The 16,088-nt window shown below is 38.0% G+C and overlaps 1 protein-coding gene across 6 annotated transcripts in view; it reads left to right on the forward strand.

Annotated features, from left to right (window-relative positions):
* Window positions 1-16,088, forward strand: part of CTPS2 (CTP synthase 2) — a 136,172-nt gene that overhangs the window by 16,632 nt on the left and 103,452 nt on the right. For all 6 annotated transcript variants that reach the window (XM_043996463.1, XM_043996462.1, XM_043996467.1 and 3 more), the window contains 3 exons: window positions 5,447-5,563; window positions 7,202-7,285; window positions 10,003-10,083. In XM_043996463.1, the coding sequence (XP_043852398.1) occupies window positions 5,447-5,563; window positions 7,202-7,285; window positions 10,003-10,083 (282 nt within the window). The remainder of the gene's footprint in view (window positions 1-5,446; window positions 5,564-7,201; window positions 7,286-10,002; window positions 10,084-16,088) is intronic.

The raw sequence follows: 16,088 nt of genomic DNA on the forward strand, positions 1-16,088 counted from the left end.
ATCTATTGATAGATCTGCTATCAATTGATCTATCATTGATCTATCATCTCTCAGTCAATCCACCATCTATTTATCTTACCATCTATCTTTAGGTATCGATGAAAGATAGATAGTTATCTCCTCATCAGCTAGGGTAGCAGTGGGATAACAAGTAGAGGTCTAGACATGAAGTCATTAGATGAGCTTAAAAATCTGAATGCAGTTAAATAATTAGTACAGATTTTGTTTTCCTGACCTGTGGGGGTGGGTTGGGTTGAAGAATTGAGGATTTAGAAGTATACTATTAATAACACTGAAAGATTCTTGGTAGGAACACTAGACTTGACTTTATCCCCATGTTTACAATGAAAATTTTCTAGTTGGTTGACAGGATGTATGCAATTCCATTCTTGGCCACAGGAGTGCAGAAGCAGATAGGTTTTAAAAGTCTAGTTTCAGAATCTGATGCCTGAGATACCACTGTTAGCTATGTGGAGAATGTATCTGTTTTGATTTTTGAATTCAGGGAGTATCCCCCTGAAACATATTTTTTTTAATCCATTAGGTTTTTAATTGGGAATGTTGTGCTCCAATCAATTGATAGGGTATCTTTTTGTGGTTGAAAATTATGTTCCTAGGGATTTCCATGATGTAGTTTATATTAATTTATTATTCATTTAGAACTTCAGTTGTTTTTTTGAAGCTGGGTTCTCCCGTCTCCTTATGTCCATGAATTCAAATCTGGCCCTAGATATTTATTAGCTGTATAATAATTAAGTTGCTTAACCCTGTTTGCCTCCATTCCTCATGTATAAAAGGAGCTGGAGAAAGAAATGGCAAACCACTCCAGTATCTTTGCCAAGAAAACCCCAAATGGGGTCACGAAGAGTTTGAAATGATCAGACAACTTTCTATCTCACCTAAGTTGGAAGTGCTTTAGCCATCAATGGGCATGGAGACTTTGACCTGCTCCAGTTCAGATTTGGGTCAGTTTGCTCCTCAGAATTCCTGAGCTCAGGTGATCCAGTCGCCTCAGCCTCCCAGGTGATAGGGATATGCCACCATACCTGACTGAAAACTTAAAAAAATTATCCATACTGGCATTAAAATAATGACATTTTGTCCTTAAAAATACAATTGTAGAATGTAATTTATTTTAATTCAGTGGCAGTCAATAAAAAATGTTATGAAAACATTTTGTTCATTGCTGGTATTTTGAAAAAAGATATAATTTCACAACTGCTTTTTTCAAATCAATTTCACTTCATGTGGCTTGCAGTTTTGGCTATAGTTAGTAGCAGGAATATCCAGTGGCATGTCTCATCATGCCTTCTCTGATCTGATTAATGCCTTTTCAGCAGTCCTCTCAAACTTGGATGAGAAGATATGGGGGTGGTGTTATTATCATTATTTTTTTGAAGTACAGTTATAGCAAGAGTACCTGGTGGCAAGAACACTTGGATCTGAATTGTAGTTCTGCTATTCACTACCTGTATGAGTCTGAGCAAGTCCCTTACTTTTCTAGTTCTCAGTTTACCTTATCTGTAAAATTTAGGAATTAGATTAGGTGAAACTCTTGGTCCGTTCTAGCTCTAAATACTATATGTATTTATGGTATGATTTATGTGTAGGTAAGAAGAGAATTTTATTTTAACTTCATATTTTAGTAGTAGCTTATTTAGAATTGATCTTTGGTCTGGTAATTGAGTCATAATTAGAGTGATAGTGACACTTCTTTTAATAGAATTTTTTTTTTTAATTTTGGAATGCAATATTCCTTTTTTGTTTTTGTTTTTGTTTTTTTTGCAGGGCAATGGGGATTAAGTGACTTGCCCAGGGTCACACAGCTGGTAAGTGTCAAGTGTCTGAGGCCGGATTTGAACTCAGGTCCTCCTGAATCCAGGGCCGGTGCTTTATCCACTGCACCACCTAGCTGCCCCTGCACAGTTCTTATTCTCAAGGAATTTGACCTTTTTATAGGGGAGAGGGAACAAGATATAAACACAAACAAATATTTATAACAGAATATGGTTGTATGTTATTAGGGTAAGATAAATTATTAGTACCTTTGCAAAAACAACATGTGATCATTGTTAGCTTGCATTGTCAGGGGCAGTTTTCAATTCTGGTATCAACCCCTACCTGATTCCCCCAAAGCATTTCCTTGTATAAAGTAGTACAGAAGGGGTTAGCTAGGTGGCACAGTAGATAAAGCACCTGCCTGAGATTCAGGAGTACCTGAGTTCAAATTTGGCCTCAGACACTTGACACTTACTAGCTGTGTGACCTTTGGCAAGTCACTTAACCCTCATTGCCCCACCAAATAAAATAAAATAAAATAAAATAAAGTACAGAAAAAAATAACTGAATACATGACTCTGTTGTATGAAATTTGCCTTTAAAAATATATTTTATCACTATATCATATAATAAGATATTATAAAAATATAAAGTAACTATTAATATTAGTATAATATAAAATATATGAAACATATTTAAAAAATAAGTATACACACATACACACATATATAAAATTAATATTCTACTTTCAAAACTATCTTGCTTGTCTATCCCTATTTCAGAACTTCCTTCTGTTCTCTTTTTTTCCTTCCCATTTTTTTTTTGCAGGGTAGTAAGGGTTAAGTGACTTGCCCAGGGTCACACAGCTAATAAGTGTCAAGTGTCTGAGGCCGGATTTGAACTCAGGTCCTCCTGAATCCAGGGCTGGTGCTTTATCTACTGTGCCACCTAGCTGCCCCTCCCATTTTCTTTTAAATGTTTTAGTGACCCCTCCTTTCTTGTCCTTTTTTGAAGGGGGGTAAAACTATGGATAGCCCCCCTTCCCCTCCTAACCTCCTCCCTTCAACTGAAAAACAATAGGAAAAAATACCACCCTTGTAACAAATAAGCATAGTCAAACAAAACCAAATCCCACATTGGCCATGTCTGAAAATGTATGTATGGGGGGCAGCTAGGTGGTGCAGTACATAAAGCATCGGCCCTGGATTCAGGAGGACCTGAGTTTAAATCCGGCCTCAAACACTTGACACTTCCTAGCTGTGTGACCCTGGGCAAGTCACTTAACCCTCATTGCCCTACCAAAAAAAAAAAGAAAAAAAGAAAATGTATGTATGTATCATTCTCCACCTTGAATTCATCATATCTCTATTAGGCGGTGAATAGCTTACTTTATCGTTAGTGGAGGAGGTAAAGTTTGAAAAGGCCTTGAAATGATAGTGTAGGGGGCAGCTAGGTGGCACAGTGGATAGAACACCAGCCCTGGAGTCAGGAGGACCTGAGTTCAAATCCAGCCCCAGATACTTAACACTTACTAGCTGTGTGACCCTAGGCAAGTCACTTAACCCCAATTGCTCACCCCGACGCACACACAAAGAAATGATAGTGTAGGATTTTGATATAAAAGGGGAAGGGGAAGGTTAGATTTAGTTTCAGAAATGGAAATGAGCAAGGTTTGTTCCAGTGAGTAAACAAGGCTGGCTATAGTTTATGCTCAGGAGGAATAGGCAAAAAGTCAGATTACTGGCAGATTGTAGACTTCAAAAGAAAATACCAGGTTAAAGAGTTTGGACTTTATCTAGTAGACAATGGGGAGCCTTGGAAGGCTTTTTTTTTTTTTTAAAGCCAGTGAGTAACATGATAAAACTGATATTTTAGAAAGCCTACTTTGGCAGCACCAGGGAATGGTTTTGAGGGGACAGAGCCGGGAGGCAGAACACCTAGTTTGCTGTGGTAATCCAGGTGTGATGTGATGAAGATCTAGAGTTAGGGACAGGAATGTAAGACTAGTGGAGGAAGACCTGATGACTTGGCATGCCTACTTATGGAAAGAGAGTGAGAAGTGTTAACATTGAGAGAGAGCAAAAGTCTCTCTCTCTCTGGTGAATGAATTCAGGTTTTTTTCTGGTGAGGCCATTGGGGTTAAGTGACTTGCCCAGGTTCACATAGCTAGTATTTGTTGTGTCTGAGGCTGGATTTGAACTCAGGTCCTCCTGAATCCAAGGCCGGTGCTCTATCCACTGTACCACCTAGCTGCCCATGAATTCAGTTTTAAACATACCAAATTTGAGGTGATCACAGTAGATACATAGGTAGGGGTGTGTTAGAACAACCACTGTTTTCAGTGTATTAACACCTCAGAAATTAGTATCCTATTGCTGTTCAATTCATAATGCCTAATGTATACACGGCACTGTATTAGATGTGCTGGTTACAAAGACAAAAAAATCAGCCTCTGTCCTTAAGAACTTTATTTTTTTGGGGGGGGGTGGGGAGGAGAGGATAATATGTAAATAGATATGTAAATGAAAGACAATTTGAGAAGGGGGCCTGCTAACAAGAAGGGAGATTCAATAAAGGCCTCCCCTAGGAGATAGCATCTAGGCTGGGCTGGGAAGGAGAAGCTAAGGGTTCTAAGAAGTATAGATGAGACAGGAAGTAAGTACATTCTAGGGATTTTAGAAAGCTTAATTTGGCAGTAACAGGAAATGATTTTGAGGGGGAGAACGGCTGGAGGCAGAGCACCTAGTTGAGATATCCCTGTAGTAATCCAGGTGATTGAAGCTTTGACCTGGAGTAGGGACAGGTATATGAGACTCGTGAAGGAATACCTTATGACTTAACATGCTTAGTTATGGAAAGAGGATGAGAAGGATAAGATGACTCCATGATAGATGACTGTAAGGATTATGGTACATGGTGGTGGGAACTGAATGCTAGTTTCAGAGAATAGCAAATAGACCAGTTTGGCAAGAAGATAGATAGAGGGAGTGAAAAAGGAGGACTATGACATAAGTTGGAGGCAGAATGTATAAGGCCTTTAAAAATTTAAAATGCCAGGATGAGAAGTTTATATTTTATCTTAGAGGCAATAGGGACATGATGAATGACTACTTCTGGTACTGACAGACCTGAACATATTTTTTGAACTTAATTTAAGGAAAATATATTAAATATTCTCTAATAGATTTGGCCAACTACATTTAATTTTTTGGCAATGTTGCTAGAATTCCCCAGTGCCTCAAATATTTTTACTGTTGCTGTATCTGCTAGTATCCACCATCATCTGGTTCAGTTTCTTCCTTATCATTATCCCTGGACTCTTTCTATTTCCCTATGTATTCTAGCTCTTCCCTTTAAATCCACTCCAATTTATCTCTCCTCTCCAGCTCCCATCTCTTCTCCTTAACTGCCGTTTCCTCTGGTCTAATCTCTAGCCTTTTTATTTATCTTTCTTATACTTGAGTCCTTTTTTACCCCATCACCTGCCTGGTCTGATTTTTATCCTTTTTGCCTGTTTCTATACTCCTTCTTAAAAACATGTAGCACTCAGTCACAAAAAATAAGAATCATTTCTGTGGTCAATAGCACTACACAGAATAGGATATTTTTTTGTCATTTCTTTGCTATTGGATTATCAAATATTAACTTTTTATTTTTGTTTTCCCAGCTGGGAGGCACCATTGGAGACATCGAAGGCATGCCATTTGTTGAAGCGTTCAGACAATTCCAGTTTAAGGCAAAAAGAGAGAACTTCTGTAATATCCATGTTAGCCTTGTCCCACAGGTAAGCTTTTGAGCAGTGTCTTGTTGTGGATGGAGAGTCAGGAAGACCTGGGTTCAGATACTACCACAATCACTTATTAGCTTTGTGACTGTGGCCAAATCACAAACTATCTGAGCCTCAGTTTACCCATTGGTAAAATGAGTGACTAATAGTAGCATGTACCTCATAGGGTTGTGAGATTCAAGTTAGAAGGTGCATGTAAAGGATGAATAATGGTAACAAACTTGGCTCTTCTCAGCAGTGCAACGATCCAAAACAGTTTCAAAGAACTCATGATAGAAACTCTTCTTAACATCCAGAAAAAAACAAACCTGTGAATTATGAATGCAGATTGAACCATACTATTTCTACTTTTGGACTGTTTTTTTTCCTTCTTTTTTGAGGTTTTTCCCTTGTGCTCTGATTCTTCTTTCACAAGATGACTAATGTAGAAATATGTATAATGTGATTGTACATATACAACCTAATAAACAAACAAAAAAACCCAAAACAAAACAAAAAAGAGGGTGCATATAAAGAGCTTTGCAGACCTTCAAGTGCTATACAAATTTGAGGTATTGTTATTATTATTAAATTTTAAAATGTTTTTGTGGGATTTTATCCTTTGCCTGTATGGAAGATTTAAAAATTAGGCCAAAGCTGTTGATGCAAGCTATTTACACATATTATAAATTTATTTACAAAACAAATCAAGAAGCCAGTTTTAGCTGCAGATAAATGTCACTTCTTTGCAACACAAATATTTCACTTTAGTAGATTTATTTTTCTTATGCAGGTCCATGGAAAATTTTCATTTGTTTACCAATGATAGTAAAATATGTAAGTTTAAAAAGATGATTCTATCTTTTCTTTTTCTTTTTCTTTTTTTTTCTGGGGAGGGGGCAGGGCAATGGGGGTTAAGTGACTTCCCCAGGGTCACACAGCTGGTAAGTGTCAAGTGTCTGAGGCCAGATTTGAACTCAGGTCCTCCTGAATCCAGGGCTGGCGCTTTATCCACTGGGCCACCTAGCTGCCCCAATTCTGTCTTTTCTTTGCATTCTACTTCTGCTTTTTAGTACTTGGCTTCAAAGCTATTCACCTCTCCCCCTCAACCTGTCTCTGGGGTCTGTGATAAGACTTCAGAGGGTGGGTAGAAGGGGACCTGATAGAAAATTTGATGTTATTTTTATTGTCCTGTCATGAAGCCTGGATCAGGAAGCCTTAGATAATTCAAATTTACTTTTCTTGAAAAGTTATTTAAAACCTTTAGTTATATTGACCAGAGATAACCAACTTAACAGACTCTACTTCTGTCCTAAGTTATAGAATGGAAAAGTAATTATGCTAAACATGAATGGAGGCTGTGATTATACAGGTAAAAGAAATGGATAGTTGAGGTATTATTACTTAGTTAAATCAGATCTCTTAAGAGCTGATGTAGAAGTATTTCATTCTCCCCTGATTTTCCTTTTTCAATCTGGAGAGTTATGGGGTGCTTAAATTAGTTGTCTGTGGTGATCCAATTCACTGATGTTTGTCCAGATTTCCACTTGACTTGACCTCGGTGGACATGATTATTGTATGTATTTCTTTATTCTTTGTCTTGGACATGGCCATACTACATGGTTGAAATTTCAGCCTTTAACTTTTCTCTTTCAGCCCAGTGCTACTGGAGAACAGAAAACTAAACCGACACAAAATAGTGTTCGGGCATTGAGAGGCTTAGGATTGTCTCCTGACCTGGTAAGGTTTTGGGGTTTTTTTGAATTAAAAAAAAAATCTGAATTTAAACACAAAACAAGAAAAGTCCAAAAATCAAAATAGCATTTCTACCTACATAACAGAACACCCAAAGAGTATTTGATAAGAAATATCCATTTTCCCCATCAAAAAAGGAAATATGTATTTTATACCACCAGCTTTTTAAAAAAAAGTATAATAAATTCTACACATTACTTTTAAAACTGCCCTACTTGTCTCTGTTTTTTTAAAACTTTTTTTCTGTGCATTTAAAAATGATTTTTTGGGGGGATCACTATTGCTAACTTCCTCTCTCCTCCTCCAAATCCCAATTAAAAACTGGAAGAGGAAAAAAACTCTCATAATAAACAAGCAGAGTCAAACAAGATTCATTCCTCCCTCGCTGCCTTGCAGGGGCCACATCCAAAAATGTAGACTCTTTTTGCACCTTGAGTCTATCACCTTTATGTCAGGAAGGACATAACATAACTCATCAGAGGTCCTCAGGACACATGGTTTGTTATTGAACTGAGCAGAGTTCTTAAATTCCTCAAAGGTGTTTTTCCTTTTCGGGGCTGTTGTCTGCCCTGCTAAGTTGGTAAGAATGTGTAGAGAGGGTTTAATTTTTATAGCACCTTTCACCCAGATTGCTTAACTAGGACAACAGTACAAAAAGCTTACTCACATTTGCACGCTTGGGGCAGGATAGTAGGGGAAAGCATGGCATCAGGAGTCAGAAAACCTGGGGTTTAGCTCCCTCAGCTTTGCTACTGATGAATTATTTGATCTTGAGCAAGTCTCTCCATCTCCATGGGCCTTAGTGGCTTCATATAGAGTTAAGAGACTGGAATAGATGAGGTCCTTTTTAGTTGTAAAACAGATTTCAAAGCTAAACACCTCCTGTGTTTGGAAGCCAGGAAGGATGGTATAGTTCCCACTTCTCTGCTAAGCATTTACATTTTCTTTGTATCATAGATGTCAAGCTAGGTGGGACCTGAGAGGTCCTTTGGACCAGTCACCTCATTGAACAGATGGAGAAACAGAGAGGTGAAGTAATTTGCACAAGGTCACACAGGTACAAAGTATCAGAGCTGGGATTTGAACCTGAATCTTCTGACTCTAAATTCAGCAGTTTCTGCTTTAATATACTACCTTTCCATTCTTCCACCTCTAGTGCTATATTACTATATGGCATTATATAATGTTATATTATATCACATGATATAGCATATGATATATTATAAAAATTGTATCATATAACATACAATTATGTATAATATAGAAACAAACATATAGACACAATAAATATAATATATAAATATATTTAACACAAATATTTAACATTTATTATAGTATTAATATTAATATAGGATATAAATATAATATGGAAAATAAACACATAAATAAATGATTATATGTAATATAGAAAATATAATTTATTTCATAATATAACATGTCATCATGTGACATTAACTATTATTATTTGTGGGGCAGTGAGGGTTAAGTGACTTGCCCAGGGTCACACAGCTAGTAAGTGTCAAGTGTCTTCCTCAGACACTTGAATTTGAACTCAGGTCCTCCTGAATCCAGGGCTAGTGCTTTATCCACTGTGTCATCTAGCTGCCCCAGTTAGCTATTATTTTTAATTTCATCGTTATTATCTGGTGATAATTATTTTGGTGATAGTTTAATAGTAGGGCAGTTACATAGACCTATCATCTGAGAACTGAGTCTCTCATGATGAATGTGGGGGATCTCCCTCAGTATAGTAACCCTGTTTTTGTATTTCTGAAGGAATTACTTAGTACCTCTCACTGCTCAGATTTTATTTCTGGTTTAAACTACAATGCCTCAAGATAATGAGTAATCTAAATCTATTATCTCTTAAAGATAATAGTCTTTATCTCATCTTTAGTTTAATGAAGCAATGTTTAGATGTTCTGTTTTTTGAACTATTTTTTAATTACAATTTTTTCCTATTATAAGAATTATTTTTCTCCTCCTGCCCCCCCCCAACAAAAGAAAAACAAAACCCTTGTAACACAGACGCACAGTCAAGCAAAACAAATTCCCACATTGACCATGTCCAAAAACTCATATGCCTTTCTGCTTATTAAGTCTGTTACCTCTCTGTCAGGTGATCATCATGGGTCCTCTGAAATGATGGCTGGTGATTGCTGTTGATCAAGGTTATCATAATGGGTTAGGGTTATGTCATAGTTTATATATCATATAATTATATATTATATAACACACATATCTGAGTTATTTTGAAATTCAGGGCCTCATCCACAGATTTGGTGCTGTGTTAAGTAGAACATTGTATTTAGAGTCAGAAATCCTTGGTTTCAGTCCTGATTTAACTCCTAAGTGTGTGACCTTAGAAGAGTCACTTTATCTGGAACCTCAGTTTCCTCATTTGTAAAATGGGGATCATAAACCCTCGCACTACCAGCTCATAGGATTTTTTTTTTTTAATGAGGATCAGATGAGATAATGGATATAAAGGTTTTTTTCCTCCCATAAAATTAATGGGCTATATAAATGTCAACTACTATTAATGCATTTGTTCATGATGAGTTGGACCAACTGCAAAGTCTCTTACAGAAAAGATCATGTGCCTTTCTAGGTCATGAAGTGAATGATTAATTTCTGTAGCATCACATTTTATCTTCTTAGTCTCCTGGTGACTGATTTGTACCTCATTGACTTTGATACAGATTGTGTGCAGAAGTTCAAAGCCCATTGAGATGGCCGTAAAGGAAAAGATATCCATGTTTTGTCATGTGGAACCTGAGCAGGTTGGTTCTGCCCTCTGGATTTCATTGCTCCCATATTCTATTCTCTTGCCAATATGATACCACTCTCAATGTACTGCGGGATGTTTTCACAGCCTTTTACCAACAAGACAAATGAAGGCTTTAGGGAATTCATAATACTGCTTGCTCTCCCTCCCTCCCTCCCTCCTTCCCCCCTCTTTCTCTCCCGTCCCCTCTCCCCCCTCTCTCCTATCCTCTCCCCTTCCCTCTGCCCCCCTCCTTCTCTCCCTCTCCCCCCCCTTCCTAGATGGAGTAGAAGTTACATTGCCTAATGCATCACCTTCTGGTTATAGCCAGAAATAAATGATGGGATTTCTAATCCTATAATGTAATAAATCTTGATTTAAGGTCAGGGCAAACATCTTGCTTTATGGTTCAGTGCCCAGGCATCTTGAAACCATAAACCAGACCATATCTTTTCCCCCTACCTCTTGCAGAAGATATATGAAGACAAGAAAACCCAAGGTTATGCAGCATAAAATCCAAGGAAAGACCTGTGAAATAAAGCACCCTTCTCTTCACTGGGCTAAGAGAGGGTTAAATTAATTTTGTGAGAGTTTACCTCTTAGTCTCTATTTCTGTGATTGATTACTGGGTTAGGGATGGTACTGTGAACCCTCTGTACCTCATCCTTCCCCCCCCTCCCCGACCCCCCTGCCCCAAGCTATATACTCCAAGTTGCCTTTTCTCTGGTCAGTAACTTCTATGGGAGGAAAAGCAAGCAAGCAACCAAAAACATCTTTCCCCCACCAGGAGTTAATTCATACTCTCATCCCTAGAGATCTAGACTTTTTAGTTGCAGCTAGGTGGCACTGTGTATCCGGTGAGCACAGGACTTGGCATTAAGAAGATCTGAGTTTACAGTCCAGCCTCAGATCCTCACTAGCTGTGTAACTCTGGGCAAGTCACTTAACCTCTGTCTGCCTCAGTTTCCTCAACTATAAAGTGGTATCCAGAATAACACCTACATCTAAGAGTTGTTGTGTGGATCAAATGAGATGATACTTGTAAAACATTTAGCTCAGTACCTTGTAAGTACTTAAGTACTCTTCCTTTCCTTTTCTTTCTTCCTTCTCCTCTTTCCCTCCCTCCCTCCTTCCTTCCCTCTTTCTTCCTTCTTCCCCTCTTTCCCTCCCATCTTTTTTTCTCCCTTTCTCCTTTTTCCCTTCCTTCCTTTCCTAACTATTGTAGGTTTGAGGGACCTTCCAGATAACCATTAATAAAGTATGTGATAGTATCAGTTGTTTTTGTAATCTTAACTTCTATTTCCTAAACCAACCTTTCTTGTCTGCAGTTGTGGAACAATAAATTCCCTTCCCTTCCCTTCCCTTCCCTAGGGGTCTGAATGTCCCAAATTCCCTTCCCTTATTTCTGTCAGAGCCTGGATTTAAATTCCTCTTCTGCCACATACTGTCTTTATAACCTTGGGCAAATCACTCAACCTCCCTTGGCCTCAGTTGGCTCATCTGTAAGATGAGAGATTAGATTCAATTGCCTGTTAGATTTTTTTTCCATTTCAAAAATAATCTATGATCCTTTTGTTTTTGTTTTTTGTTTTTTTGTTTTTGGTGGGGCAATGAGGGTTAAGTGACTTGCCCAGGATCACACAGCTAGTAAGTGTCAAGTGTCTGAGTCTGGATTTGAACTCAGGTCCTCCTGAATTCAGGCCCAGTGCTTTATCCACTGTGCCACCTAGCTGCCCCAATAATCTATGATCCTAATCCCAGGCCACACACTGAGGACAGGGAATCATGTGAGGTATCACTAGTTCTCTTTTGCCAGTGTCTGAGCAGTACTTTACCCCTTCCCTCCCCCTTTTTTTTTGGCTGGGCATGAGGGTTAAGTGACTTGCCCAGGGTCATACAGCTGGTAAGTGTCAAGTGTTTGAGGCTGGATTTGAACTCAGGTCCTTCTGAATCCAGGGCCAGTGCATTATCTACTGCACCACCTAGCCTTTGCCTTTGGAATGTCTTCTTTGTCCCTATTACACTACAATTCACCGCTCAGAGACAACAACAAACATATTTTTGATGTTCCTAACACCACTTTTGGTCATGTCATCTTATGGGTGACTGCCCGAATTATAAGACTAAGAGCATTAAACTGGGAATCAGAAGAGCCGGCTTCTGACACTGGCTTTGTTTAACCCTTAGAATCTGTCTGACCATTGGTAAGTCCATTAATCTCTTTGATCTTCACTTTCCTCACATATGAAATGGGGACAATAATAGCTAAAAATCATTACATACTTTAAGGCTTGTAAAGTTGATTTATACATTTTACCTCATTTGATACTCACAGCAACCCTGTGAGGGCGGTATTATTATTATTATTCCCATTTTTCAAGTGAGGGAACTGAGAAGTAGAGAGATTAAGTGACTTCCTTGGGGTCAAATAGCTAGTAAGTTTCTGAGGTGGGATTTGAACTCAGGTCTTCCTGGCTTTTGATCTAATACTCTGGCCATTGTATAGCTTCATGAGCTATCTCAAGAGTTGTGAGGAAAGTGCTTTGTAAATCTTGAAGTGATGTATAAAATGTGAGTTGTTAACTTGTGTTATTATTGTTTGATCTGATTATGTGGATGTTTTCTTCTTCTGCAAGTCTGCCTCAGTGACTCTTCTAAAAGTGATCATTTCTTAACTTTTTTGTCCTTCTCCCTGCCTTGTTAGTTCATCAGTGACCATGCATTGAGCTTTTTTTGGTTGAGGGATTTAGGTCGGTCATAATGCAGAACTAACTGATGATTAGAGTGTGGTCAACACTGGAGGGCAAGAGTGAGAGTCATTGGAAGACTTTGACCTGCCACAAATACCTTCAGACCCCCCCCCCCCCCCACCAACCCGCCCCTTTGGCCTTCTCCAGCACACTCCCTGCACCTCAAGATTCTAAATCTCCTTATTGCTTTAGAATTCTCTGTCAAGTAGTTGGCTACTTTTGCATATGTCAAGAAGTTCAAGGGAATATCTTGGGTAATTAGTATATGTGGTATATTTTATTAATTCTTCCTTATTAGTATTCTGGATAATTAATTCTGGAAAGCTTTGTACCACTCCTTTTTTCTCTTATGATTTATTAAAAATTTTTTATTATTCTGAACTCCATAGATGCCAACAAACGTGAACATTTCCATATACAAAAAATAGGAAAAAAATGCCATGTGAAACCACAAATCTTATTATATACAGCTTTTTTAAAAGTGAAAATAATTTAATATAATCTCAGAGTCTCAGGAACTGAAAGGGTTTTCAAAAGCCATCTAACCCTACTTCTAGGTGAACAGGCATGCCTTGTACAACATACTCAACAAAACCAGCTCTCAATGTCAACCCCAGTGGTTGTGTCTCTAGAGTCTGATGAAAACCTTGATGAGGATACCTGTTTGCATTCACACCCTGGACTCTTATAAGCCCTTCTTCCTGGTTGGGAGGTTCTGCGACTGGGTTCATGGTGCTTTTTTTTTTTTTAAAGTGTGTACTCTAATAAAATTGTTAGTTCCAAAGCATTCACTCTGTTGTCCTATGAACAGAAGTCTTCCCTGGTCCTTTTAATTACTTCTGTGAATTTTATTTAAATGCTTCATTGCTGCTCATTTCTTTCTTCCTTTCTTTTTGGCAGGAGATCACTGTGATTAGTTCCATTCTAGGTTTTCTAAGTTTAGGGAATAGTAATGAGTAAAGGCCCCAGAGGTGAGAAAACACATGACCTGTTTGTTAGCAGTGTCATCCAATCTGGGAGTAATATCAGCTACCATCAATAAAGGGGAAGAGGTTAGAGAGGTAAGAGAATCAGGAGAATTTGGCATCTTTGAAGTTAAGAGAACGGATAGTATTCAGAAGGTTATTTGTCAAGAGTTGAATCCATACAAGAGAAGAAGGCGAATGATGTAGGAGGCTGTCATTTGTTATAAGTCGTAGTTGGGTGGTTAGGGACTTGTGAGGAAAATATTTGCAATACTCACACTGTGGGTAACAAAATGGCAAATCAGAGAAAGATTGTAAGGCATCATTAAAGACCTAGCTTATGTTACATACCATAAATCAGATGAAATGTGTGTATGTGTGTGTATGTGTGTGTGTGTGTGTGTGTGTGTGTGTGTGTGTGTGTGTGTGAGAGAGAGAGAGAGAGAGACTATCAGGAAGTTCAGTAAAATTGAGTTGGAGTGGGCATGAATTGAATATTAGGGGGTAGATCCCACAACATGGGGAGTGACAGAAGGTTTGAAAGGTAGATTTTAGGATAGTAAATAATAAAACTTATTGTTTTTACTATTTTGCTTCTTCTAGAGGTAAATTGATTTTCATGTATTTTTAAAATAATGCCTGAAAATCTTGCATTAGTTGGCACAGTTATTTGATTATAGAATTTTGTGATTCTGATGAAATCTAGTTGACAGTAGGTTTGGCAGTGATATTTTGACTAGAAAAGACAAACATTAAAATGACATGCAGTGGTTTTGAGCTACCAAGTTGTCAAACATCTGAACAGGTTAAGATCCTTTTGACCGATACATTTTCCCCAACCCATAAATGTGTCACATACATTTGCCACATGCTAAACAATTTCTACCTTTTCAGGAAAATATTAAGGGGCTATACTTTCTTCTATATGCTTAGATGCCAATGGAGAGGCATATGATACCTTGTATAGGAAAATGTTACTACTTTGGTAAAATTGGTTTCATCAATGTTCGGGGCATAGGGGTGTGTTTGTCTTCTTTGAGAAAGAATTGCAGTTCTCTGCTTTCTCATTTTGTGTGATTCTCATCTACATTATTCTTAAAGTCTTCCTTAGAGAATCCTAGTGTGTTGGAGGCTTTCTACTATCAGTGTGCCCTATGATATGCCCAGCCATTGTTTCGAATTCTCACAATATGCTTAATCTGCTTCCTTTTTCTCATACCTTCAGGCATATACTTAGCAATGCTTTAATTTTAATTTTTAAATTTGGAACTTAAAACACCAAAAAAAGAGAACATTTCATTCTTTATATAAATATACTCAGAAGAATGCAAAAAGGATTCTATATGAAACTATGAATTTCTATTTCATACTTGCTTTTTGTTTTTTTTTGGGCGGGGCAATTGGGGTTAAGTGACTTGCCCAGGGTCACACAGCTAGTAAGTGTCAAGTGTCAGAGGCCGGATTTGAACTCAGGCCTCCTCAATCCAGGACCGGTGCTTTATCCACTGCACCACCTAGCTGCCCCCGATAGTTACATATTAATCCATGAATCTTTAATAATAATAATAGCTAGCATTTCTATAGCACTTACTATGTCCTAGGCACTTTACTAAATGCTTTACAGTTATTTTCCCATTTAATCCTCACGACAACCCTGGGAGGTAGGTGCTATATTATTAATTATTGTTTCATTGCGTACACTTTGTTTTGTTTTGTTTTTGCAGGGCAATGGGGGCTAAGTGACTTGCCCAGGGTCACACAGCTAGTAAATGTCAAGTGTCTGAGGCCAGATTTGAACTTGGGTCCTCCTGAATCCAGGGCTGGTGCTTTATCCACTGCATTGCATACACTTTTAAAAAACTGTATATTAATTTTAACATGGTAGTAACAACATTACCTTGGTTGTCTGTGTCTCTCTCTGACCTTCTTTCGGTTATCTTCTGTATATTTCATTAATGCCTTCTGGCAAATGAGTTATCACTCACAACATCTGACCCTGCTTCTGGGCACTGTGTTTTTCCCCATGGCCTTTGTTGGGTCAGCTGTACCTTTAATTCTTGTAGGATTATGGTATTCCATAATTTGCCACCAACAGTAGGAACTTGTTGATAGTAAAGATGAGTTTCTGGATAGCAAACAGGAATTAGTGAAAAGATTATCTAGTTTCCCAAATTCCCAAATAATCTGGTTTGGCCTCTTCTTTCTTCTATTTAGTTTTGGGGTTCAACTGTGTAGCCCTGTATAGCCCATGTTGAGGGTATCCATATTGATGGATTTAAGAATTATGGTAGCTATTGATGTTAAGA

The sequence above is a fragment of the Dromiciops gliroides genome, chromosome 3, assembly GCF_019393635.1.
Source record: "Dromiciops gliroides isolate mDroGli1 chromosome 3, mDroGli1.pri, whole genome shotgun sequence".
Lineage (NCBI taxonomy): Eukaryota > Metazoa > Chordata > Mammalia > Microbiotheria > Microbiotheriidae > Dromiciops > Dromiciops gliroides.